Genomic DNA, 26438 nt, shown 5'->3' on the forward strand with positions numbered 1-26438 from the left:
TGGGGTACACATTTTATTGTGCGATCTAGAATTTGATTCAGAAGGAAATCTCTGACTTCCTGAATGGCAGGCTGGGCAACAGATCTATGGAAAGAAAAGAAATGGAAAAGGACTGGGACCTATGCTAACGCACAAACTTGTGCATGCTTACTTGGAAGTAAGGTACCTCAAGGCAAATCCACTTTTTAAAAAGCAGCTTCACTTTATGCAGTTTGGAAAGTGATGGGGAAATGCACTGAAAACTGTGGAATGAATTAATCATTAATTTGTTTGGCTGGTAAGGCTATCCCACTACAATTTTGTAACTGTCCACCTAAAATTGTGAATGTGATCAACAGGTGTCTGAAAATGCATGTATCCTACAGGTATGTTCATTGAAGAGATGGGATTGGCCACAGCCTCCTGTATTCTTCCTGGCAAACATTAATTGCTGTAGTGTACTGTGCAGAAGGGCCTTTGGTATGCTTGGAAAAGTGAATTTTTCTGCTTTCCAAATGGCGCCAGTGCTCAATTCTTAAAGACAGACAGAAAGAAAGAAAAACAGCAAGAAAGCGGAGTTTAATTTAAGGGCTGAGGGCCTCCTACTGTAGGCTTCCAATGGCATTGCCTCAGGGTTTGGGGATCTGTAATCCCCTTTTATGTACAAACAACAATCTCTCGCAGCTTTGGGCCCCTAAAGCTGCCATCTGATTTCCTTTTTAACAGATGAAGAGAGGATTGCTCAGGCTGAAAATGAAGTTGAGACCACTTAATATCTTAATATCACTTAATATCAGTCATGACACTTAATATCAGTCATGACAAGTTTGAAAGCCAGGATCCAGTGCCTAAGCATTTGTCCTCTTTGGCAGTGATGGTTATAATGTCAAGTATCAGTTCTTGGATACTCTAGGAATCATCTAGACCAGGTGAAGCACTTTTACATCCCACCAGTTTTAATCAGAAAGCTTAACTTTCTGAAGCTAACAGCAGTTGGAACTAAAAACACGTTCATTTCCCCCCTTCTTTTTCATAGCTCGTTTCAACACTATTCATAAATGGAAAAGTGGTCTGGTGAAGGGAGATTTAAATTTGAAGGACATCCATTCAAATTCAGGGCAAGTGAAGGGACTTTATAAACCCCCCCCCCAAATGGTTTAGCCCTCTTCACACTGCACCACCTTAGCACCTGTTCCTAGGATTCTTCAGGTCATGTGCTTTAAATGCCATGTGCTTTAAATGTAAGGTGTGTATGGAGCATCCTTTCTCAACCTTGGATCCCCAGCTGTTATTGGACTACAACTCCCATCATCCATAGCTAGCAGGACCAGTGGTCATGGATGATGGGAGTTGTAGTCCAACAACATCTGGGGCCCCAAGGCTGAGACACACTGGATGGAGCATCAGCCAGCTTGACAGGCAAAATGCAAGACACTCTGCCATGGTCAGGGGACCAAGGCAGCCCATTCAAACAAAAGTCACGGTTTGAATCCTAATTGGATAGGCTTATTTAGCAATCGTAGCTAAAGCCAATTTCCTTCCCAGTAAGCTACTTTGGCAAAGGGCTACTGCAGCTTGTAATACTACCAATTAAGCTGCTTTAAACTGCACAAGACAACTTTATTGAAAATTATGGTGTTATGTTCAAACTCCACTGACAGAGTTTTAGATAGCGCAGGAGTGATATAATCAACACTCTAAGGTTTAATTGCTGTTTGAGCCTTTTCCAAAATTTCTTCTCTAATTTTTGGATATTCTGGGCATGCCTTCAGAACCTTTAATAAACAAGAAATTAATGAATAGCTTTTAAAAAAATGTTGTAAATAAATATCTTAACACATTTTAAAAACTCTCTAATATTAAACTCTCCAATATTAATCAACCACAATTTGGCAGCTATCAAACTCTGCATCTAATCCAGGCTAATCTCCATGAAATCAATGGAGCAAGTTAGTCCTGACTTAAGTCTCACTGATATCAATGACAACTAAGTGCAACTTATGATAGATCCAGCCTTGTGTTCCTAGGAACACAGAAGCTTGCCGTTTTTCTCAAAAAGATCAGGAAAGGCAGACTAGCTTCATTGAAAGTCAGTTTTTAGCAGCTATGTGAAACTGCAAGAAAGTGTTGGACATACCCTCAGTTTTGTGCTGGGCGGAGGGGTTCCAGAGCAAAATCATAGTGGGTTGCATGACTGCAAAATGAAGGGCAATAGGGTACCCTGAGAGTAAAAACTGAAAATGCTGGTCTATAGCAAGCACTGTTTACAGATTTATGTTTAGAGAACTTACATCATGGCACACATCTATTGCTTCCACGTATCTCTTATCTTTTAGATAGTTGAAAGCAAGTTTAAATCCTACAGCAAGAGAGGAAAAGGTTAGTGTTCTGCTTAATATCAATTGCTAACTAAAAACAAAATAAAAAAATTCCTTCCAGTAGCACCTTAAAGACCAACTGAGTTAGTTCTAGGTATGAGCTTTCGTGTGCATGCACACTTCTTCAGATACACTGAAACAGAAGTCACCGGACCTTTCTATATAGTGAGAAGGTGGGGAGGGGTATTACTCAGAAGGGTGGTGGGAATGGGTGATTGGCAGATAGCTGCGATGAGCCTGTTGACGACTCTTAACGACTGCAATAGGTCTAACAGGAAAAAGCAAGGGGTGAGAAGGTGAAAGATCTCAAAGTAGCTGTTCTATTACAAAGGAATTTCAGAAATAGACTGGAAAGAGAAGCTGCTGAATTGCAACTTATCACCAAACTTAAAACTATGGAGAGACCTGGTTTGAACAAAGACATTGGATTCTTATCTCATTATACATGACAAAGCCATTTTTCACCTTCTCACCCCTTGCTTTTTCCTGTAAGACCTATTGCAGTCGTTAAGAGTCGTCAACAGGCTCATCACAGGTATCTGCCAATCACCCAATCCCACCACCCTTCTGAGTAATACCCCTCCCCACCTTCTCACTATATAGAAAGGTCCGGTGACTTCTGTTTCAGTGTATCTGAAGAAGTGTGCATGCACACGAAAGCTCATACCTAGAACTAACTCAGTTGGTCTTTAAGGTGCTACTGGAAGGAATTTTTTTATTTTGTTTTGACCATGGCAGACCAACACGGCTACCTATCTGTAACTAAAAACAAAATAGTAAATGATGGACGCAGTGAAAAGATTTTGTGGGAAGGGCAGTTAATGTCTTCAGTGCTTTTTAAAAATAATCTGAAGATAATTGGCATGCATAATATCAGAAACCTATACAATGACTAGTTAATGTTGCAATCCTTTACACAGATGGGAGCTGGGCTTTATTTCTACCTAGATATACACAGGATTGCACTGTAAGAATCATAAACCTGGCAAATTAAACAAGCAGAAACTAGATCAAAATGATATTTTATTAAACTGGAGAGTTATAAAATGTACTGTTCAATATGTATGGTGGTAACTGGTATAAGAAATAATATTACTGATAACAGGAATAATGTATCTGTTTGTATCTGAAGAAGTGTGCATGCACACGAAAGCTCATACCTAGAACTAACTTAGTTGGTCTTTAAGGTGCTACTGGAAGGAATTTTTTTATTTTGTTTTGAACAGGAATAATATTACTGTTTTAGTATTTTGCACATGTACTTCTGTTTCTGCTAGACTCTCAGTTTTCCACAACTGGTTGAGAGTAATTTCACTGTTGCCTCAGCACAAAGATATAGAACCAAAGCAATAACTTTTTTTACTTACCAACAGTAGGATTTGCTTGGTGACTATGTTTCCAAGCTAATTCATAATTGGCTGCAGCATCTTTGTAGGCCTTTTCCTTTTCTGCGATATATCCCAAGCATTCATAAGCTTTAGAGCATGACTTAAAAGAAAAAAAATATATAGTGCAAAAACAAATCACTCATGGGCTGTTAGTATTTTCTTTAAGCATTTTTTCTCTCTAAGAGCACAATCCAGAGGGAAGTGCTTCTGCCACTATAATAGACTCCCAGCCTCTTACCTTATTGTGCCGCAAGCAGCGCTTCACTAGCTCAGTTGCACAGTCAAACTTCCCACATGCAGTGTAGCTGTCTGCCAACAAAATCCAACACTTCTCTAAGTCATCAGCGTCTGTCAAACTCCATTTTGCTTTCATCAAGCGCTTCAGCTGGTTCCTGGCTTTGAGTGGCTGCTTAAGAAGCATGTATGCTTGAGAAACTGCTAAAACAGCTGAAACGCTGTCCCTCTGATTTAGATATATAAAAGACAAGTTTTGTTTTTAAAATGAGCAATTCAGCTAACTGTCATCACTTTTCTTTTATAATCACAGATCATTTTGCATATGAAATCTATGAAGTAAAAGAACACCAGTGTCTTGGCCTTCTAACAGTGAGGAGCCTACCAGACTAAGGGTAGCAACAGATTATGCATCCCGTCTGAATAAACTGAAGATTTAGGTGCATTACATAAATGGGCATAAAGTAGTGGTGTGAAGAAAATATACCGTATTTTCCGGTGTATAAGACGACTGGGCGTATAAGATGACCCCCCCCCCCAACTTTTCCAGTTAAAATATAGAGTTTGGGATATACTCGCCGTATAAGACTACCCCTCTTCTAATGCACACCAAATAAAAAAACCAATCTCCAGTCCGGCTCGGAAATCCACTCCACTTCCCAGTGGCTGGGGGCTTCTGGGGCCATTTTTCAAGCATATTTCTGCTTCATCTAGAAGTTTGGTGTCCTCTGATTTAATTTGCTGTCGTTTTATCCTTTGGTGGGGAGCTGCTGCAGGAACTGCTGCTGTAGCCGGTGTATAAGACAACCCCTGACTTTTGAGAAGATTTTCCTGGGTTAAAAAGTAGTCTTATACGCCAGAAAATACAGTATGTGCGGAAAAAATAAAATGTTGCTACCTCACGCAAAAGAAACTGCATGGTGTAGCTTGTCATTATACAGAAGCCTTCCCCAACCTGAGGCCCTCCAGTTATTTTAGACTACAACTCCCATAATCCCTAAGGAGTCTCATCTATGAGATAGCAATATACTACAGTTTCTGGTGTCAAACATCCATAGGAATATCCAGTGCTTTTTTTACTGTTAGCCAGCAGCCACTACCATAAATATAAATGTCCTCTCCAAGCTGCTTACCACTCATGGAAGAAACTATCTTTACCTCATTTTGGCACATTTCAGTAAATACTTTCAGGGCCTTCTCCACATTATGTGTCTCTCTCGTGGCCATTAAGCAGTAGCTCTGTAACATCTCTACTTGATTCTGCCCTTCTTGTGAGTGAGGATAAAACTCTTTGAGAAGCTTCTCGGCTGTACGTATGCCATGCTGTTCAGATTCTTTCTTTTCCTTCAGATTACTAGCAAGAAGAAAACAGTTTCTGTTTCCTAGGCTATCAAAGACCTTCTCTTGACTCTATAAGAATAGTATAACCATTATTTGAATTAGATTAAAGCATTTACATACACCTATATCCTAATCTAGGGAACTGCTATGAGTTCAGCAGAAGGCTACATACAAGTTGCTTCCTCCCTCTCCCAATACCTCGGGTTAAGTACTTAATTCGTTCCGGAGGTCCGTCCTTAACCTGAAACTGTTCTTAACCTGAAGCACCACTTTAGCTAATGGGGCCTCCTGCTGCTGCCGCGCTGCCGGAGCACGATTTCTGTTCTCATCCTGAAGCAAAGTTCTTAACCTGAAGCACTATTTCTGGAAGGCGGAGGAAGCCCCAAAGAGGCCGGAGGTGCAACGGGCTTTGTTTAAGCTGCTCAGCATCCCCACCTAACAGCTAGTTGCAGGGTAGCGCAACAGCAACAGTCGCTTTCCCATGCAGCCTCCAGCTGGCCCCAGCAGAGGCGAAGGAAGGGGAGTGCAGTGGGTGCAGCCACCCCAGGTGTCATGACTGAGTGGGGTAACAAAATGGCAGGCTAATGGGCAGTACACCTCATGCCTGGCGGCAGCAGCTCTTCCAACCCAGCGGCAGAAAGCAACCCTCCTCAGCTGTGGTCACAGCAGCTCCATTGTTGGGTCATATCTGACCTGGCTGCGGAGAGCAGGAGGAGAGTAATAATAATAATAATAATTTGTTGTTTAGTTGTGTCTGTCTTCCACTGCCTCCCGCAGTTTGGTCAAACACATGCCGGTAGCTTCAACACTGTCCAACCATCTCGTCCTCTGTCATCCCCTTCTCCTTGTGCCCTCCATCTTTCCCAACATCAGGGTCTTTTCCAGGGAGTCTTCTCTTCTCATGAGGTGGCCAAAGTATTGGAGCCTCAGCTTCAGGATCTGTCCTTCCAGTGAGCACTCAGGGCTGATTTCCTTAAGAATGGATAGGTTTGATCTTCTTGCAGTCCATGGGACTCTCAAGAGTCTCCTCCAACACCATAATTCAAAAGCATCAATTCTTCGGCGATCAGCCTTCTTTATGATCCAGCTCTCACTTCCACACATCATTACTGGGAAAACCATAGCTTTAACTATACAGACCTTTGTTGGCAAGGTGATGTCTCTGCCATAATAATAATAATAATAATAATAATAATAATAATTTATTATTTGTGCCCCACCTATCTGGCTGGGTTTCCCCAGCCACTCTGGGTGGCTTCCAACAAAGACTAAAAATACACTAAGAGTGAGCAGCAGTAACCCAACCACTCTCTTACCCTGAACTCTGGGGCATGGGGGGGTGCCTGCCCTGGGCAGCATGGGCATATGCTCCACCACTGGGCCCCTGAGTTTCAATTCTAGTTTTGGATATTTTTGAATACAGTATTTTTGGCATGGATTGAAGAGGGAGTGGCAGAGAGGGCTTTTAAAGGGTGTTAAAGGGTGCTCCCTACTTTACGTGATTTCACTTAAGTGCACAGGGGTCCAGAATGGAATCCCTGTGTAAACGAGGGGATGCCTGTACTTCAAGTTGACTTTAAGAATGTGATTTTCATATTCTGTTACAGGACTTTTCCTTACCTAGTATCCATGGTATTCTGGTTTCCTAAAGTCTCTCTGCCTATTATGTCATTGTCAGGATTTAGGCATATCTGAATCATATGGCCAAGGGCTTTCTGGCCCCAGTCACTATCCTTACGTGCTTTGTTGAAGAACTTCAGTGCCTGATTGGGCTGCATCATGTGCCTGTTTGTGGGGAGAAAGTATTGAAGACCTAGGTGAAATGTGAGACCCTTAAAATATCAGTCTTGTTAGCAAGCATATATCCACATATTCTTCTTCCCTGCCAAATCCAATCTAAGGGTTTAGTGCAAGGTGACGGCCTCAATTCAATAAAGAGGAAAGTGTGCTTAAGCTGCAAGCAATCATGGGACTCAGATGCACTTAATTCTGTGTTGAACTGGTCAGAAACGGCGAGAAATTTCCTATTGCGGGACCATGAGAAAAAAAAGGAGATAGACTTTATTTAAGCCAAAGGAAATTCTAGGCACAACAAATCCAGTGTGTGCAATTGAAAAGTGTGTAAAAGTAAGAGCGGTCAAATTCTCAAGGATACTTCCAAGTGGGGAAACAAAGTAGCTCACTAGTTTGAAAAAACAAAAAGGATACGTTTATTAAGGAGACTGTACAACGAGTTTCCTTGGTTTATTTGTGCAGAGCTATTGCACAGGATTTAAGGACCGTATCAGATGAGGCACAATTGATTCATGGTTAGGAACGTTCACAATAGGAACATTAACAAAAACCTGGAACTGGAACCACAGCACAACTTTTTAGAAAACAAAACACCTTTCCACCTGTACTATTTTTTCTGATGCAAACCACCCCTCCCAGCTCACAGGTAAGGATATTTCTAGACTGGTTTGAGGGCTTGGCAATCCTTAAGCATGCAATTTTTTTTAGAGCTTCCACAAGATAGCCATTGGGCCTTAAAACACTGGCCATTCTTCCCATTTAATCCAGATTTATCCATTAAGTTTTTTATTTATTTAACCAAACTTGTTGCCAACTACCCATTTGCGAAATCATGACTCATTCGCATTCTTAAGCCCATGTCTGGAAGCACCCTATGTTTTCACTCACAGAAAGAGGACAAATAGCAACTTGGAGATGGAGAGTACAGTGGTGCCTCGCAAGACGAAATTAATCCGTTCCGTGAGGCTCTTTGTATAGCGGTTTTTTCGTCTTGCGAAGCAAGCCCATTGACATCTTAGCAGATTAGCGCTATTAGCGGTTTAGCGGCTTTTAGTGGATCAGCTGATAAGCGGCTTAGGGCTTAGGAAAAGGGGGGGGGGAGGGAAAAAAACCCCGCAGGAACTCGCAAGACATTTTTGTCTTGCGAAGCAAGCCCATAGGGAAATTCGTTTTGCGAAGCGCCTCCAAAACGGAAAACCCTTTCGTCTAGCGGGTTTTCCATCTTGCGAGGCGTTCGTCTTGCGGGGCACCACTGTACTTGCAGTGAAGAACAGCACAGGAAGAAAGAGCCACTAAATTGTCTCCCACAGTGCAATGGTTATGTTCCAAATTCCCTTCTCCCCAGTAGTTTCTAAGCAACAATAGATCTTTATCATGGATCACCCTCATCATTTCTGGCTGGGCCTTTGGTCTGTGACTCCCATTAGTACTGGTTTCTATGATTTACCAGTAATAAAGTCCCATGCAGTAGTTATAACCGGGATCCAAAGCTGTTCGAGGTGATTTTCTCTTGGCCAGTTCAAAAAAGTGTGTTGCTTCATCAAGTTTACCACTTCTTCTCAGTAAATCAATCAAATTCTCCATGACCAAGAAGTTATCTAAAAGCACACAATTTTAAAAATATGTATTTCCAACTTATTTCACAGATAATTTGTTCACATATAAGAGTCTGAAAGAAGAAACACTCTTCTGTTGAGAAATGAAAAAACAAACAAATCTGCATTTTGTCATGCACCCATCCAGACACACAGACACCCTTTCATCAAAATGCTCCTGTTTACTGTATTTATCTCATGAGATGCTTTAGAGGCCCTTTTTATGCCCCCCCCCCCAAACCTCCTTCAGTATATAAATGCTACAAAATACCTGGAGATTTCTCCAGAACATTCCGGTACAGACTTATAGCTTCTTCATATGCCTCTTTTCTGAACATAAGGTTGGCCATCATCTAGAAAAGGAACAGGTACGTATTTCACACTCAGACCAAATGGTATCAATGCTTCAGAAAGGGCCAGATTTTTGACTTTTCACAAGTCATAAATACGTTTATGAAAATCCAGCCTTCCAGGATGGAGATGGAACAATGAGGACTCTTAATCTTAGCCCTGTGTTAGTATCAGGGTGATTCAAGGGATTGAGGGATGATTCAAATGTGATCAATTTCTTACATGGACAGCACTTCTCGACTGTAAAACAAGTGAAAACCACACACATTCACATGTGACAGGTTCCACTGCTTATACAAATATTTCACTGCTTATACACATAGTATGCATGCACAACATACCCAGGAAAATATGAATATTGTCACAAAACATGAAATAGCTCAGTTGTTTAGAGCACAGTGCTCAAAATGCCAAGGTTGCTGGTTCTGTCCCCATATGAGGCAGCTGCATATTTGGTTGGACTAGATGATACGCAGGGTCCCTTCCAATTCTACAAGTCTATGATTCTATGTGGTTTGTATTTTTCCCCCAACACATATGCTATCAAAGTAAGTACAGTAGTTCATCGTGTTTACAAAGGCCCTACGTTCCCATGCATATGTGTGATAGACTTGACCATGTTTATTTATGCTTGTCTGTATGTATTAATTTCTTCTTCCCCACTCATCGCCCTTATGATCTGAAAGTGTATTTCTACACTTGAGGTGCAGTATCCAGGAAGGGGAAGCACTGTTTGGTATCTGAAAGACATTACAATGTTTGAGCATGCTCTGTGTTACTAATATGTTAGTCAAAATTGTGTAGTTTAAGACTGATGTGAATCCTCCTATCCCTTCCACACAGTTGCATAGGTGTGTAGAAACAGTTGGGCTTTACTTCAGAAGCTTTTCAAAACCCCTCCTACCTGGTGGCTCATAAAGATATACAGTACACCAGCAAAGCTTAAGTTTAGTGGAAGAAAGAATAACAGTGCTTACCATTGTTCCAATTTCATTGCTCTCGTCATCTTGAAGCAGGAGAGTACAATAATGCTCACACTGCTCTGTATCTTCTTGCATCAAATACAGCTGAGCTAATTCCAACATTATCTGAAAATAAAATGGAAAAGTATTTTAAGCAGCAATGGATCTTTGGTAATGATCATTTTGGTAATGATCATTGTGGCAGATGTTTGTAGTCCTCATTCCATAGAACTCACTCCCTGTCTATAAAATGGGTTTTTTAAATAAAAAAATTAAGGACAGATAACTGGTGATCGGCATCAGTGGGCCTCAGCATGCCAGTATCAGCCCATTTGCCAATGCCCCCAACATCTGACACTCTCTGGGTGGTCAATGGAGGGACTGGACTAGACTGCAGGGCCCTGGACTTGGGTCCGAAGGCTTAGGCCTCACTGTTTAGAATTTGCACCTTCAGTCCTACGTAATCCATTTTCCCTGTTTGATCCACTAACATGTTTTGAATACACACACTAGGACTTTGTTGTAAATTGCTTTGAGTTGCCTTTGGCAAGAAAAAGGAACCAATACATTTAATAAATAACAAGATGAATCTGGAGCATGCAGAATGAAATGAATCAAACATTTGTTTATTGCAATAATCCCAACAACCAGAAAGGCTGGGTAGGGAATGTTTTACTCAACCTTAGTACAGACATTCCTTTGCATTCCTTTCAGTTGGAGACTGAAGATCATGTTTACCTTACTATCAGTTGGAACGCAGGATAGAGCTTCCGTGTAGTACTTCAAAGCTTTTTCATATTCCTTCTCTGCTTGGTAGAACTTGGCAAACTGTACACAGATCATTAACAACACCTGTTTCTGGGAAGGAATCAATTCAGGCTGCTCTACACGGACACGCTTCAGTATCCTTTGCTGGATGTCATATGCCTTAAAAATGAACAAATATACCAAGTGAAGGCATCCTAGCATCTTTATTAGATATTGTATACAAGAATGAGGACTGCTGAATAAGCATTCTATTTAGTGCTTTGTACTACTTCCTTCCAGTTGGTCTACTTCTGTATCTGAAGTATACTGTATGTTACACAGTCTTTAAACTGTATTAGAATTAGTTAATTAGTATAAAAAGTTTCTACTTAATTCAAACTTGGGTTAAAAACCCAAGTCTATTTATTATTTATATTTATTTCAGAAACCACTTTAGAATCATCCCCAGGAGTACATGAGGCTTATACAACATTGGTTTTCTACCATGTTCAGAGTATCCAGAACAACTTCTCCTCTTTTAGTTGTCTCACAAATCTTTGCTAGTAACATCAGGTTCCTAACATCCTTCTTCATTGATGGCAGATCGTCAACTGCAAAATTAAACAAAGCAATCATTATTTTATACCAGTATGGTGTTTCGACCATCAGTAAAACACTGGCTATGATTTTCTGCAGTGCAAAAGTTTAATGACCAACAATACTCCTAGGTAAGGGACGCGGGTGGCGCTGTGAACTTGCTGATCGCATGGTCAGCGGTTCGAATCCCCGTGGCGGGGTGAGCTCCCGTCGTTCGGTCCCAGCTCCTGCCCACCTAGCAGTTCGAAAGCACAGTTAAGTGCAAGTAGATAAATAGGTACCGCTTTCTAGCGGGAAGGTAAACGGCGTTCCATGTGCTGCGCTGGTGCTGGCTCGCCAGAGGAGCTTCATCACGCTGGGCACGTGACCCGGAAGTGTCTGCGGACAGCGCTGGCTTCCGGCCTCTAGAGTGAGATGAGCACACAACCCTAGAGTCTGTCAAGACTGGCCCATACGGGCAGGGGTACCTTTACCTTTACCTTACTCCTAGGTAGTAGCTAGAAAGAAAAACATTTTACTGGAATTGTTATGGTTTAAGGGCTGGACAAGTAATTTTGTACAGATGTGCTGAAAGAACTGGTGAGAACTTAGGAAGCTGAACTGATATTGCCTTGGAACATAGGAGCAAACTCCCAGGGGCTGAGGAGTCTTTGCCCCCCAATAAAATATCTGAGGGGGCTGCCCCCACAAAGTTGATGGGAATTGCCATTCAAATGGTGTGTTCTCTCTAGAGGATACTTGCATCATTAGCATTTGACTGGTGTCAGGCATACCCAAAAAGGAGTAATACCACACACAGTGACATGAATTATTATTCATCCCTTGTGGAACAAGTGTTAACACACTGCTCTGCAAACAGTAGGATTGTTTAATATCTGGTCATAAGCAAGTGGCCAATCAGGATCTTTCAATGTGACAGCACTAGGGTGTCATTTCGCTGGGGCTGTTCCTCTTCAAATGTCTAGGCATGCAGAAAATATGTTTATGCTTTAAGTCAAGATGAAAACTCCAGTGGAAGATTCCAAAAAAAGAGAGAGAGAGACGTTACCAGGGTCATGATCTAGTGCTTGGTTTAGAACTTTCTCTGCTTTGCCAAATTTTTTGAGCTTCAACAGGAGATCGGCAAGATCATGGCACAAGAAGTCCTGCTCACTCATTTTTAGAGCAACTTCATAGTAATTGACAGCCTGAAATAAATTAGTACATGTGAACAGATTAACTTCAGCTATGAGTTACAAATGAAACACATATTTTGTGATATTTGCAAGTCTTAGAGCTGTGCTGCTTATACTGGTTTGTTACATTCTGCTGCAGATTTAATGTTCTCCAATGTAAGAAAAACTTCCTGCATGGGGGAAAAATAATATCAGGGAGAGGGCTAGGTTAAAATACATCTCCCTGATAGGATTTTTAAAATGGGGAAGCATTCAAACACACAGCCACCAACCACTAGCCTGATGTGACAAAGCCCAGTAAGAGCTATATCAAATTCTTCTGTTTGTGTAGCTTAGATCTATTTTTTCTTTTCTTTTGAAACTGAGTAGACATCCCCATTTGTCTCCTGGGATACACATACATAGTTGAATCAATGTATAAATTCCTTACTTGGCACCTTGGAACTCTGAAACCAAGCAGACTGATCCCAGGCCATGTCTCAAAATACACATCTGAATACAGACTGCTGTAAAAACTCTATTCGTTGGACGGATCAAGAGAAGACACCAGGCTGCTTGCTTCCCTGGCTTGGACCTGAACAATTTTTAGCAAAAAGAACCACCTATTTCTCAACCTTGTTATACTGATGGGTGGACACGAAAGCTTTCCCAATTTTCCTTGCTACTGTTGCATCCAAAGGATTCTTCTTCTGAGCTGCTTCATAAACTTCCAAAGCTTTCTCAGGCTATAATAAGTGACAGAAAAATTGCAGTTATTTTTGTAATATTAATATAGTTATTTTTGGAGTTTTTTGTTTGGTGTTCTTCAGTGATGAGTAGATTGATCCTATGCATATTTACTTGCAAGTCAGGCCTACTGAGTTCAACAGGTGTAACTGTCAAGTAACAATGCACAGGACTACAGTCTTAGTTTCAATTTCAATTGGGAGTTGGGGTAGCATTTTAGTTTTTTTAGGTATAAAATTTGCATTTTATCACTGTACACTAACCTCTTGAATATTCATGTAGGCATCCCCCAAGAGAAGGCTTGTATGAGGACTTGGCATATTTTCACACAACTCACTAGATTAAAAAATGGAATGTCATTTAAGAAATGACAAACAGACTCAGTATACACAAGATGATTTTAGAGCTTCACACTTTTAAATTGGCACAGCAGCCTTAACTGTAATAGTCCCTAAAATGGATACAGCTACAGATTATGAACCCCCAAACAACACCAGAATAAAGCCAGTGAATTACCCTTCAAACATAACCTGGTTTGCAGGATCAGATATATGCGAGGTCATTTTGCACCACACCCTGAAGAAGTGAGCAACTGGTGCTTCACTTATAGTACATTAAAGCCTCATTCATACATGCATAAGCATAATTCCACTTTTCTACACCTGATGACTGTCTGCTGAATATGTGAACTGACTCTGAGGGAAAGTGTTATGTTTAAGGTCATACAAAAATGATCAAAGGGCTACAACACCTCCCCTTTGAGATGTTCCAACATTTGGGGCTTTGTAGTTTTGAGGGGAAAGAATGAAGATGGGTATATGATAGAGGTACTGTACTCTTTTCAGCACCAGCTAAAAAACATTGTTTCGAAAAGTCTACTCAGATGCTAACAAAGTTAAGGTGAATTTTAAACTGCTTTAGTATTTTCACTTTTTATACATTTTAAGTATATTTTTCTTTATTTTATTGTTTTGCCTTTTTGTAAACTGCTTTGAGAGTGTGTGTTTTTATTTACAATCAAGCAGTGTATAAAATTTATAAAATTTTAAAAAAATGATAGAGGGGTATAAAATTACACATGGTTTGGAGAAAGCAGGTAGAGATATTTTTTGTTATTCCTCTTTAATTAATACTAGAACCAATGATCATCCAATAAAGTAAGATATTGTAAGAGTGAAAAAGCACATATTCCTGTTTCCCGAGTGCTAAGAGCTCCTAGCAATGGTGCTGAATCAGAAGAAGGGGGCTTTCCTCCCCAATACATTGCTGTGTTAGGAATAGAGGTTTGCCTGAAGAACAGATAATGTTTTTCCTCTTCATCACACATACTCTCCAACATTTCTCCACTGAAACAGGGACATCCCATTCCATAATGATAAATTTACTATTTGTACCAAACCATCTGACTGGGTTGCCCCAGCCCCTCTGGGTGGCTTCCAACATATATAAAAACATAATAAAACATTTTTTAAAACCGTCCTGATACAGGATTGCCTTCAGATGGCCTGAGGGTCAGATAACTCCATACCCTCCAACATTTCTTCAGTGAAAATAGGGATGTCCTAAGGAAAAGCAGGACATTCCGGGATCAAATCAGAAACTGGGATGGCTTCTCTAAATCAGGATGTCACTGGAAAATAGGGACACTTGGAGGGTCTGTATCACAGTGCTGTACTTGGAGAAGGAAAATCTGTCCTCCCAACAGTGGTTTGATGGGGAAGAATCGCCCCCTGCTACACTACTGTTTGAAAGAAGGATGAGGCTGTGGGGCTGTCTGAGTGAATGTGGTCTGTGTGTATTAGCCATGCCGATCACTGGCATGTGATCCTCAGAGCAGTGGCTAACTTTGCAGGCCTTGCACTGCAAAGGTTAGGCACCTCTGTTCTAAAAGGTTCTGATAGTCTCTCAAATAATCCTTGCTCTGATGCTCTGGATTCATTCCTGCCCCTCAAGCAAAATATGAAAAAGAATACTTGCAAAAAGCAAAATTAACATTACCAATAGCATCCAATATACAGTCTCTTATCCTTTCGAACTTGAAGGTATATCTGAGCCATTTTTTCCTTAACCTCAGTGTAATACGGCTGGCATGGTGTGACATTCCTCAGCATAGTTAGGGCTGAATCAACTTCCCCTTTGCTGAGAGCCAAATCTACATTAGCAACCATGACGCGGGTTTCTTCTGATGTCCCATTAAATTCAATAATGGCATCTTGCATTATCTTAGTAGCTTCATGCTAGAATGTTAAAACAATACATGGAAATTCTTCAAAAATTTAAATGCTACATAGAAAAGGTAATGCTGCTGCTGCTGCTGCTACTAATAATAAGAATAAGAATTAACATTTATATAGCACTTTTTGAACACTCAAAACCCTCCACATACATTAATCTCAGTCAACTTTATAACAGCTCTGTAAAGCAGATCAGTATTACTATCACCATATTGCAGAGAACTGAAGCTGAGAGTGGTTTGATGTGTGAGTTCATGAAAGGCAAAATTTGAACTGGAGACTTCCTGGTTCAAACCTCAGCTTTTACCTATTATTTTAATCATTGTATTCCTTATATGCTTTCCCCTAATACAAGGCAAATTACTGATCTATTTGAGTTCCATTAACAAAGACTCAAATGTTCAGAAAGAAATCACTGGCTCACTCGCATGATGGTGGACTCTCCTTCATTGGAGGTTTTTAAGCAGAGGTTGGATGGCCACCTGTCATGGATGCTTTAGTTGGGATTCCTGCATTGTAAAGGTAAAGGGACCCCTGACTGTTAGGTCCAGTCGTGGCCGACTCTGGGGTTGCGGCGCTCATCTTGCTTTACTAGCTGTGGGAGCCGACGTACAGCTTCCGGGTCATGTGGCCAGCATGACTAAGCTGCTTCTGGCGAACCAGAGCAGCGTACAGAAATGCCATTTACCTTCCCGCTGAAGCGGTACCTATTTATCTACTTGCAGTTTGACATGCTTTCGAACTGCTAGGTTGGCAGGAGCAGGGACCGAGCAATGGGAGCTCACCCCATTGCAGGGATTTGAACTGCCAACCTTCTGATTGGCAAGCCCTAGGCTCTGTGGTTCAACCCACAGCGCCACCCGCGTCCCATCTCCTGCACTGTAGCAATATGCAATTCTATGGTTCTATCTAAATTGCTGCCTTTTGAAATGGGAGTTCCAAAAGACAATGGTATAATGTGCTGCCTGACGCAAGTCCTTGCCATTGTGTCCTGAATCCGCTACCAGTGAATGGGCTCAGGACAGATAAGCCCATTAGGTTTTGAATAAAACTGCAGGATCTGATTCAATCTCTTGCAGATATCATTTCCAATAATCTTCCCTTCAAATAACATCTGAAGTTATGTAATTGCTACTTTCTCCAGTTTATTTTTGACCAGTTTACTTTTAAATTGAGTGAGTTCATCAGGTTTGCTCTTTACCCCAGAGGGTCTTGCTTCCTTTAAAAATATTAGACATTGCATTTACTGAGCAGATAATATATAGAACTTCTTACCAGTTCCCCGTTGAATCGAAGAGCTTCAGCGAGTTCCAGATAGATGGAGACTTGCTCACTTATAACTATACGGGGGCCCTGGCCTTTCTTAGCTTCCCCTTTCATTTGAGGTAAACTGATAAGCATTTTTAAGACTTTTATGGCTTCAGGATACTCTCCAGCTTTATTCAGTGCTCTAGCCCTGATGAAGTGATACCATGGAGAATCACGAAGCTGCCCAAAATATGAAAAAAGGGACATTAGTAAGAACATCCAATGCAAACTTCATCCTAATTTTTTTTTTGCATGTGTGCTGGTCACATGCATGTAGAGTAACAAGGAAAAGGCTTGTAAGCTAGGTACTCAAAAGCATTTACATTGTCCCTTTTGGGCTCCATCTTACCTGAAAATTGTAGCTGACTCCTATTTCAAGTGAATGCACACATTCTTTGATGTTTCCTTGAGAGAGGTGAATCTGGGCCATAAGAAGATTGGCATCTGTTGATGTCGGATCCAATTCTAAACAACGCTGCAGAGTACCCTGGGCAGTTTCTAGTTCTCCTGCAAGATAGCCTAACATGTTGTTTTGCTCTCAACATGCCATTTTTTTTTACAAAAACCAAGTTATACTTTACTTAATCTTATGTAGGCCTTCCTGAGTAAGCACAACAGTTTACTAACTTGATCCCATGCTATTCAGTGTGGTTAAGGTGAAGACAGACGGAATATTTTTGGAGCAGTAATGAACAATGGTGATTACAATATGTACTGTTTCGTCTGCTGAGATCTAAAAACTTGGTTCTCCATGTCTGTAGCAATTTCAGTTTGAATTAGAGTAAAAACAACTGTGAAAGGTGTATTGGTAGCTTAGTTCCTATGATATCACCAACCAACTCCTGGAGCAGTTTTGCAACTGTTTTATAAACATTTACAGGTTTTGTGTTTAATAAAGCAAAGTTTAAGTTTGTAAAGAAATATACACATGATTTTTTTTTAAAAAAAGTAGACAGCCTGCTCAAAAGCATGAGGGAGCATGACTGATGGATGAACAAGCATCTTATATAGGAAGCTGCTGTAGATCCAATCAGATCAATGGTCCATCTAGCTCAGTACTGTCTACACCAGGCTTCTTCAACCTTGGCCCTTCAGATGTTTTGAGACTACAGTTCTCATCATCCCTGACCATTGGTCCTGCTAGCTAGGGATCATGGGAGTTGTAGGCCAAAAACATCTGGAGGGCCGAGGTTGAGGAAGCCTGGTCTATGCTAACTGGCAGCAGCTCTTCAGGGTTTAAGATAGAGTTTCCCCCTCAGTTATTGAACTTGAGACCTTATGCATACAAAGCAGATGTTCTACCACTGAGCTACAGTCCTTACCCAAATGGCATACATAAATACCAGATTAGCTGGTATGACATGCAAATTGCAAAGATGGGTTCACACCCTGAGTGCTCTTTTAAATACTGTCTTCTTCATATTTATTGTTCGTGAGAATTGAGATTTGTGCTATCTTCCCTCCAGTAGTGCAAGGTGAGCTGTGAGCTCAGTTGGGAACTGGACCAACCCCTCATTTTTAATGTGGTTTTGCTCTCTTGGGGATTGTATAGTGTATAGCTCTGACTCTTCCCTTTTGTCTTTGATCTTTGTATCCCCAAGTCAAGGATCAGAAGCATTATTGCTTCTTAGCTTAATAAGAAGCTTGGACTTTTTAATTCAGTTGCAGTTAAATTGTTTTAAACTGCTTGTAATATTGTGTTTTAATTGCTGTAACCCACCCTAGGAACTTAAGGTGAAGGGCGGGAAACAACAATAATAGTTAAAAAGCTCATTCCCCCCTGAAAGCAACTCCCAGCAACCTAAAATCCATAAGCATTTTTTACTTTTTTCTTGAGTAGACACTCAGAACTCAATTTACCTGATAAATATTTAACCTGTGCCATTAGATAAAGAGGCTCAATCATTCCAGGGGTGGCTTTCACAAGTGGATTCAAAATTATAGTTACTTGCTTAAGAAGTGAAGATAAAACCTGACCTGGTAACCGAGGCTACGGAGAGAATGTGAAATTGCATTATTTTCCAGAAAAATAAAATACAGGGTAAAATTGATGTATTTGGTAAACAATCCCCAAGTCTAGCCCTGGGGTCATGGTACTTATGAACTTCAATCTGTCTACACTGCACAAGATTTCTATGAATATATCTGAGTGCTTATGGCAACATTTATATAGTTCCTTCTGCTGCTATCAGTAATTGTTATGTAGTGATTTGTTACGAGTTATTGTGTTGTCATTTTTAAAGGGCTGTGCCTTTTTACAGATTCTTTTTAGCTTTATTTTTGTTGTAAACCACCCTGTGGTTTGTGAGAAGGGTAGTATATAAAGAATCTAAGTAAATAATTCTGGGCACCCCACAACTGCTTGGGCGAAGTGGGGAGAAACAGCGGGGCAGATGGAATGCAGCCAGCCAAGGAAACAGAAATCTCACAAGCATCAGACTGAGAAAGATGCAATTTTTACCTTCTGCTTACTGAGAGAAGTGGTGCTTCTATTAATCCTAGCACAGTCTGCCTGCCTCACGCTGGTAAACAGAGAGAGGTTACAGTGCTCATGGTCAGGATTTTGGTTGTTGTGGGACTGAGGAAGCTATCTTTGCAAGTGTCTGCCTCTCGCAGCTCCACAAATAACTCTGCTCTACTTTTGTAGTGTTTGTACAATCTTGCTTTGCGTAGCATCCTGAAATGGTTTTACATTACTGACAAGAACAGGATAATTTTAGGTGTACCTGAAAAATAAGCAGGATGGTACCCCACACAATCACATCCTACTTCAAACACTGATTATAAGTCTCCAGCTCTCTCCTCACAAGCAAATCCTTCATGTAAAAGGCTGCCACCTTTCAACCCCCAATAAATCCTACTATTTAGCAAATGGGGAGTGCAAAACTCAAGCTTCTACCTGCTTGGGACAGAAGACCAAATATTCTTTCACAATTTCAATCATAAACATGGGGTTCAGTTTTTCATAGTATTCAATGCTTAGAGGAAGTCCATGCAAAGCAGAACAATGAAGTTCTGCAGCTTCGTTGAGAAAGGCACAGGCAGCCTGATCATTGTTTTTCCTTGAAGCAATCACACCTTGAAGATAAGCTAGAAGCTGTGAGAAAAAAGCACACAGAATTTTTAATGAACAAGAGATTTGGTTTAACATCAACCCAAAGTTTCCCTTTAGATAATCTATTAGAATCAGTGCAGAACTGTAGATGTACAATTAAACCAGGCTTTGGGAACTGGGAGGGCAGGTTCATCTTTCTCCTACTTCATGTGTGGAGAGGACCCAACCCTTCTCTTTCCGCTTAGGTTGATGTGTGGCCATCATTAGCTCAGGCTGGATTTTAACTCAGGAAGCACCTAAACTTGCTTTGTTAAACTAGTTTCAATCATGATCTTCAAAATGAATTAAAAGCATCCCTACATTCTTCTGATCAAGGTTGGCAAAGACTGTAAAGGGAGAGAACAGACACTTTCCCAGTCCTTAGAAGCTAATATATTTTACATCCACACAATCATATATGGTGAAGTCATGCAAAAGTGCTAAACAGCAAATATACTTATGGATTTATCATTATGCACATAAATGCATTTATTGTACAGCAGCCCACAGTGCCACCTAAGATGCAGAAATTAGTGTGTGACAAGAGTACAATTTGATGGATTGCAAAGCAGGCATTGTATCCATCCAAAAATAGCAGAGAATGTCTTTGCCACTAAATGTTATGGGGAAATTACAACTCTAATAATGTACTGGGAAGACTAGCGGCATATTTTCTCTAAAAGAAGCCAGGGATGAGAACAAGATCATTCCCTGCTCCACCAATTAGGGCATTCCAGCATTCCTTTACATCATGCTGCATTTCAGCAAACTAACGTGCCAAGCTGAAGAGGTGCTGGGAACAAACGCAGTATTAAATAGTTATACATATGATCTCCCCTATGGTAGGACTTCTGAGCAGAGCCAACAAGAAGAGAGCTGCAATGCAATTGAACATACTTCTACCTAATAAAACTGGTAACCTGAGGTAGGTGGGGATTAACATGACCAGTGGCATTCTTTGGCCAAATTCATCCCAGGGTCAGTTAGCTGCCGACCCTTCTGAAATTTTTGGAGCCTAGCAATATTAAGCAGGGTGGAAAATACAGTAGAAGAGACTGAAGTGACCACCACCTGAAGAAACACACAATTAAATTGGGTTGGGCAGGTGTTCACCTGCATTTGACAATTCATGGTAAGCATAGACATAAGAAATCAAAGGAAGTAAGTGTAATCTAACTGAAGATTTTCCCGTAGACTGCTGAACTTCCTTTAGAAACTCCAGTTGATTCTCTGCTTCTTCAATTTTCCCTCCAAGCACCTGGCACCATATAGATCCTGAAAAGTAATTATCAGCAATAAATTACATGTTCGTAAGTATGATTAAAAGCGGGTGGCGCTGTGGGTTAAACCACAGAGCCTAGGACTTGCCGATCAGAAGGTCAGTGGTTCAAATCCCCGCAAAGGGGTGACCTCCCATTGCTCGGTCCCTGCTCTTGCCAATCTAGCAGTTCGAAAGCACCTCAAAGTGCAAGTAGATAAATAGGTACCATTCCGGCGGGAAGGTAAACGGCGTTTCCGTGCACTCCTCTGGTTCGCCAGAAGCGGCTTAGTCATGCTGGTCACATGACCCGGAAGCTGTACGCCGGCTCCCTCAGCCAATAAAGCGAGATGAGCGCTGCAACCCCAGAGTCGGTCACGACTGGACCTAATGGTCAGGGGTCCCTTTACCTTTAAGTATGATTAAATGTACTTTGAATTACAACCACAAATGTTAAATTGTAAATCGCTAAGGGGATGAGGGGTCATATTGGGAAAGTATCATGAATCTGAGTAGGGTACAGCTGTGGCCTCGCACCCAATGCTACCTTAAAGTGCAGCAGCTTCTTTCTGTAGTGCCGCAGTTAAAATAGCCCCTTACAATTGGACTTCATTAATTCTAATTTTGTCCCCATCCTCCTGCCTGCTGAGTTATATGAGAGCAACAGTGGGGCTAAGAAGTAGGAAACTGACAGTCAGTTCCACTCCCTGGATTTGTTGGAAGAAAGTAGGCAGGTGGGGGTTAACTGAGGGCAAGCTTAGCTTGATGGGGGAGAGCCCTATTTGCTCTAACAGACCAGCCTCCAGTGCAGTTCACTAATCTTATTAACTGTTTGGGCAGTCTTGAGCTAGACGTTGTTGCCAATTTACATATTACTGCCTGTAACAGCTGGGCAGGTCTGAGCTAGAGGCTGCAGCCAAATTACATATTACTAGCTTCAAGTCACATGTCCCTGCCTGGATGAATCACACTCTTTACACACACTGAGCTCTTCATTAAATGTTAGACCCTCATTCCAGCCTTTCTCCATCAAAACTATAAAGTGAGAAAATTCTCAGGAGAAATTGCTATGATCCTAACAAGATGGTCTATGTCTAAGAACATAAATCTTTCTGGGGAGTGGATCTTCTTTGCACAGTGGGTGAGCAAATGCATAACCTCCTCTGTCTCCAGCATGCACATAGTACAGCATCTGATGTGAAAAATCTTCATGTAAGACTGTATGAATAAGGGGACAAATTGGTTCTTATGCCCCCTTTGTTTGAGGGGAAGAATTATCAGGCCAACACACATACGGCTTCACACACTGAGCATCCCATCAGATGTCACTACAGTGGTGCCCCGCAAGACGAACGCCTCGCAAGACGGAAAACCCGCAAGACAAAAGGGTTTTCCGTTTTGGAGGTGCTTCGCAAAACGAATTTCCTATGGGCTTGCTTCGCAAGACGAAAGTGTCTTGCGAGTTCCTGCGGGTTTTTTTCCCTCCCCCCCCTTTTTCTAAGCCACTAAGCCGCTTATCTGCTTATCCGCTAAGCCGCTAAAAGCTGCTAAAAGCCGCTAATAGCGCTAAGCCGTCAATGGGCTTGCTTCACAAGATGAAAAAACCGCTAGACGAAGAGACTTGCGGAACGGATTAATTTCGTCTTGCGAGGCACCACTGTATTGTATATAGTAGATGACAGATGGGTATCCACACCTTCAGAGTCCAGGTAACTCCATGCACCAGATCTAAAAGTGACTTGAGGTTGGCACATGGTCCAAAGGTTTTTATTTTATTAGGTTGAAGAAAGACAGATACTAAATTAAACTAAAAAAATAATAATAATTCTTAACAGCCTACCTGTCATGGAATCTGCGGTGTTTTCATTCAACTCGGAGGCTTTTGCATACCATTCAGATGCTTCCTTCCAACACCCTTGAAGAATTAGCAGATATCCTAACTCATTCGCATAATGTGCATTACTAGATATTAGGTTGCTACCTGAGTCTTTAACAAACTCATACACTTCCCGGAGGATATTTTGATTCTTCCCGCACTAAACAGAACATAATTTAAAGGGCAAAAAATTAATGTCATGCTCATGAAGCACATATTTGATCAAAAATGCCATGTGGTGGGATGGAAGTATTGAAAATGCCTAATTACATTTGTTCATTATGTAAAAAAAACCTAAGCATTATCAATTTATACAGCTAGCTAGTAAATTAGATTTCCCCACACATTTGTAAGACTTTCTTTGGGGGGGGGGAGCACCCACAATATTTCAAATGGGGAAGGCACCAAAGATAGGAAAGAAAACAAATTATTAATAAGCAAGATAGGTCATAGTAATAGCCCTTACCAGTCTGCTGATTACAAGGATTTTTTGAAGGTGAAGTTCGGATCTTTGGGGCTCCTTCAACTCCAAAGCAACAATAAATTCTCTAAGCATTTGCAGTGCCTGCATTAAAAAGTTTAATATTAATCAGAGACACTGCCACTTATTTTATATCTAATACACTGAATGGCATAACAAGTAGTGAGTTAGCCAAAGGTGAAAAACTATGTACACATTTTAAACATAAGAGTTAGGCACTTGATTTTAAAAACAAAATCTGGGATTTTGAGTCCAATCCTTCACATTACGCTACATATTAGTATCTATGAAGCAAACATATCCTCAAGTATAGAAATGCTTAATACAAAGAGTACACAAAGGCAACATTACTAATGATAAGCTATCCATCAAATCATTGCGGGCAAAGAGCACCATGAAGACTATGTTTGTTTTAAAATTCTAGGACACCAATTTTATATTCCAAATGTCAAAAAATATATAACACTCACCAAAACTTTATTCCCAGTAATAGCAAGATGATTTACAACCATGTACTGGAGTCCATCTATATCATTTGGATCCTTGCTTAGGATTCTTAAACAAGAATTTGTTCAAAAGTATTAAGAGAGAAAAGTAAATTATAGCATAAATGACTTATTTATGCTATTTTAATTTCAATTATGCCTATTATTGAAAGAAAGAAAATCTATTATTACCGTATTTTTTGCCCCATAGGACGCACCGGCTCATAGGACGCACCTAGTTTTTTGGGGGGGAAATAAAGAAAAAAAATTATTTCCCCAACAGGTGCGGGGCTGGGGCGGGGGAAGCCCGAGCTTCCCCCAACCCCAGCCCCCAGAACAGGCTGCTATCCGCTAGCGGTGGGAGAGCCGCGCGACTTCGTGGGGCTCTCCCACGGCTAGCGGAGCGCTGCATGAAGCCCGAAGCTTGGGGTGTGCTGAGCTCAGCGCACCCCAAGCTTCTGGGTGCCGGCAAGGTCTCCGCTAACCGTGGGAGAGCTGCGTCTCCCACGGCTAGCAGATAGCTTCCTGAAGCCTGGAGAGCGAGAGGGGTGTGCACCGACCCCCCTCGCTCTCCAGGCTTCAGCGAAAGCCTGCATTCGCCCCATAGGATGCACACACATTTCCCCTTCATTTTTGGAGGGGGAAAAGTGCGTCCTATAGGGCAAAAAATACGGTAATTAAAAGCTACATACTTATTGCTAGTCACACTCAGATAAAGGAGAAAACAAGTTTAAGGTTTAGAAAGGCAGAATTTATCTCATAATTTTAAAAGACAAATTGGAGAGTGGGAATGATCGTTTTAGGGGAAAAATGGATTTTGTGACTCATCAACATCTGCTGAAAGTGGAAAGGGTTAGAAGACTTAGGAGCACCAGGAAGGCAATGTTAGCTGAAGCACAGAACACGGTAGCCAACACAGTCTGTAATTGTGCAGGTACTGGGGACACCTACTGGCCATTATGTTGAACATCCATAAGAATTAGGATTATATTTTAAATAACCACTTTATAGAGAAAGAACCAAAGGTCAACAGAGGAGCACAAGCTTTGCATGTAAAACATTCCAGGTTCAATCTCTGACATCTCTAGGACTAGGAAAGACTCCTGTCTTCCCAAACTGCTGCCCTCCAGATGCTTTAACTGATAGCTCTCAGCATTCCTGACCACTGCCATCTCTCCCATTAGCCAAAGACTTGGAGAAGCAAATATGACTGTAAAGTTAAGGAGCTTTAGAAAAAAGGTGGAATGAAGCTAGATGGCTTTGGCAGAATGTTAGACAGAATCTGTTAAAATTAATTATAAGACAGAAAATAGATGAAGATGTAAAGGACTTGCTGAAATAATTAATTGAAGTGGAATACAAAAAGGGAGGCGTGAGGAAGTCAATGAAACAAGTGCATGAAAGTTAAGATTAGAAATATTGGAAGTGTTTCTAATTCTTTTTGTTTTACTTTGTTGATTCAATGTTTTATGTAGTGTTTTTGTTTGTGTTTTTGTATTTTGTTATATTGTTATGTCTAATCTTTTTTCTTTTTGTAATTTCTAAAATTTCAATAAATATTATTTTAAAAAAAGAGAGAGAAGCAAATATGTCTCCTGTTGCCAGCCATGAAGATCCCGAGACTCCCTGGTGAAGCTTCTTCAAGAGGATTCTCCAGAAGGGCCCTCAGAGTGGGTTCCAGACTGAGTGCCAGCAGATAAGCCCCTGGTGGAGTCTAAGGGAAACACCAAGCCCACCCACTATCCCTCAAAAGAGCAGATGTCTAAAGATTCATACCCAGCCTGCAGGGTCACAACCAAGTATGTGCCTGTGAGTCCAAAGTCATCATGCTAGTCAGGAATATAGGACTCGTAGTGAGAGGCAGCTTCGTATATAGAGGTTGGCCAACCTGTTTACAAATGAAATGGCACGTCTCAATTTCTTCCGTTGCTGAAAATCATCTCCTACCGTTTACTTTCTTCTGCAGTTTGCTCCCAGTCCTGTGATGCTAAATGTAGTCTCATCTTGATGACAATGGCTGGTGTAAATAAAGGGAAAGTAACTACTAACTGGCTAATTATTTCCAGAGCTCCGGAGTAATTCTGTTGCACCATGAAATATTTTGCCTATAGAAAGTGGGAAGAGAAAAAATGTGTATCATTTGAAATAGGTACTTGAGTGGATGTATGCCACCGCAGTCAACACAAGATATATACCACTTTCTGTGGCCAGTTCATAATGGAGTCACATCACATTCACCTATCCTGGATTTTGCCAGCAAAATCAATCCAATACAGTTTTGTAGTCAGAAGGCAGCTACCCGGTGAGAGATGCCTATGGCAGAAGTTTCATTTTTTTAAAAAAAGTATGGCGTACACATGCTGTCACCAATGTGGCAAATAAGAAGTGGAGTTTCAGTCAATCACATTTTATTCTTTTAAAGAATGGAATGAATG

The 26438-nt window shown here is 41.0% G+C and overlaps 1 protein-coding gene and 1 long non-coding RNA gene across 4 annotated transcripts in view; one reads left to right on the forward strand and one right to left on the reverse strand.

The window, feature by feature from the left end:
* Nucleotides 1-1578: 1578 nt before the first annotated feature.
* Nucleotides 1579-26438, reverse strand: part of TTC21A (tetratricopeptide repeat domain 21A) — a 31714-nt gene continuing 6854 nt past the window's right edge. The window contains exons 6-29 of one of the 3 annotated variants that reach the window (XM_081834190.1): nucleotides 25951-26108; nucleotides 23989-24073; nucleotides 23504-23602; nucleotides 23002-23197; nucleotides 21081-21178; nucleotides 19709-19906; nucleotides 18670-18799; nucleotides 17159-17316; nucleotides 16777-16989; nucleotides 15266-15504; nucleotides 13531-13603; nucleotides 13156-13266; nucleotides 12415-12553; nucleotides 11274-11380; nucleotides 10761-10949; nucleotides 10038-10148; nucleotides 8981-9062; nucleotides 8562-8712; nucleotides 6941-7105; nucleotides 5138-5333; nucleotides 3984-4208; nucleotides 3725-3845; nucleotides 2271-2338; nucleotides 1579-1754 (exon numbers count right to left, since the gene is read on the reverse strand). In XM_081834190.1, the coding sequence (XP_081690316.1) occupies nucleotides 1677-1754; nucleotides 2271-2338; nucleotides 3725-3845; nucleotides 3984-4208; nucleotides 5138-5333; nucleotides 6941-7105; nucleotides 8562-8712; nucleotides 8981-9062; nucleotides 10038-10148; nucleotides 10761-10949; nucleotides 11274-11380; nucleotides 12415-12553; nucleotides 13156-13266; nucleotides 13531-13603; nucleotides 15266-15504; nucleotides 16777-16989; nucleotides 17159-17316; nucleotides 18670-18799; nucleotides 19709-19906; nucleotides 21081-21178; nucleotides 23002-23197; nucleotides 23504-23602; nucleotides 23989-24073; nucleotides 25951-26108 (3390 nt within the window). In that variant the 3' untranslated portion in view covers nucleotides 1579-1676. Of the gene's footprint in view, nucleotides 2094-2270; nucleotides 2339-3724; nucleotides 3846-3983; nucleotides 4209-5137; nucleotides 5334-6940; nucleotides 7106-8561; nucleotides 8713-8980; nucleotides 9063-10037; nucleotides 10149-10760; nucleotides 10950-11273; nucleotides 11381-12414; nucleotides 12554-13155; nucleotides 13267-13530; nucleotides 13604-15265; nucleotides 15505-16776; nucleotides 16990-17158; nucleotides 17317-18669; nucleotides 18800-19708; nucleotides 19907-21080; nucleotides 21179-23001; nucleotides 23198-23503; nucleotides 23603-23988; nucleotides 24074-25950; nucleotides 26109-26438 lie in introns of all 3 variants that reach the window. The other 2 variants (XM_081834191.1, XM_081834192.1) reach the window with 2 other exon arrangements.
* On the forward strand, nucleotides 2312-8079 carry LOC309326110. The gene is made up of 3 exons (XR_014150162.1): nucleotides 2312-2358; nucleotides 4293-4419; nucleotides 7222-8079. It is a non-coding gene; the product is annotated as an uncharacterized lncRNA (long non-coding RNA).

This window comes from Podarcis erhardii (genome assembly GCF_964252035.2).
Source record: "Podarcis erhardii genome assembly, chromosome: 12".
Taxonomy (NCBI): Eukaryota; Metazoa; Chordata; class Lepidosauria; order Squamata; family Lacertidae; genus Podarcis; species Podarcis erhardii.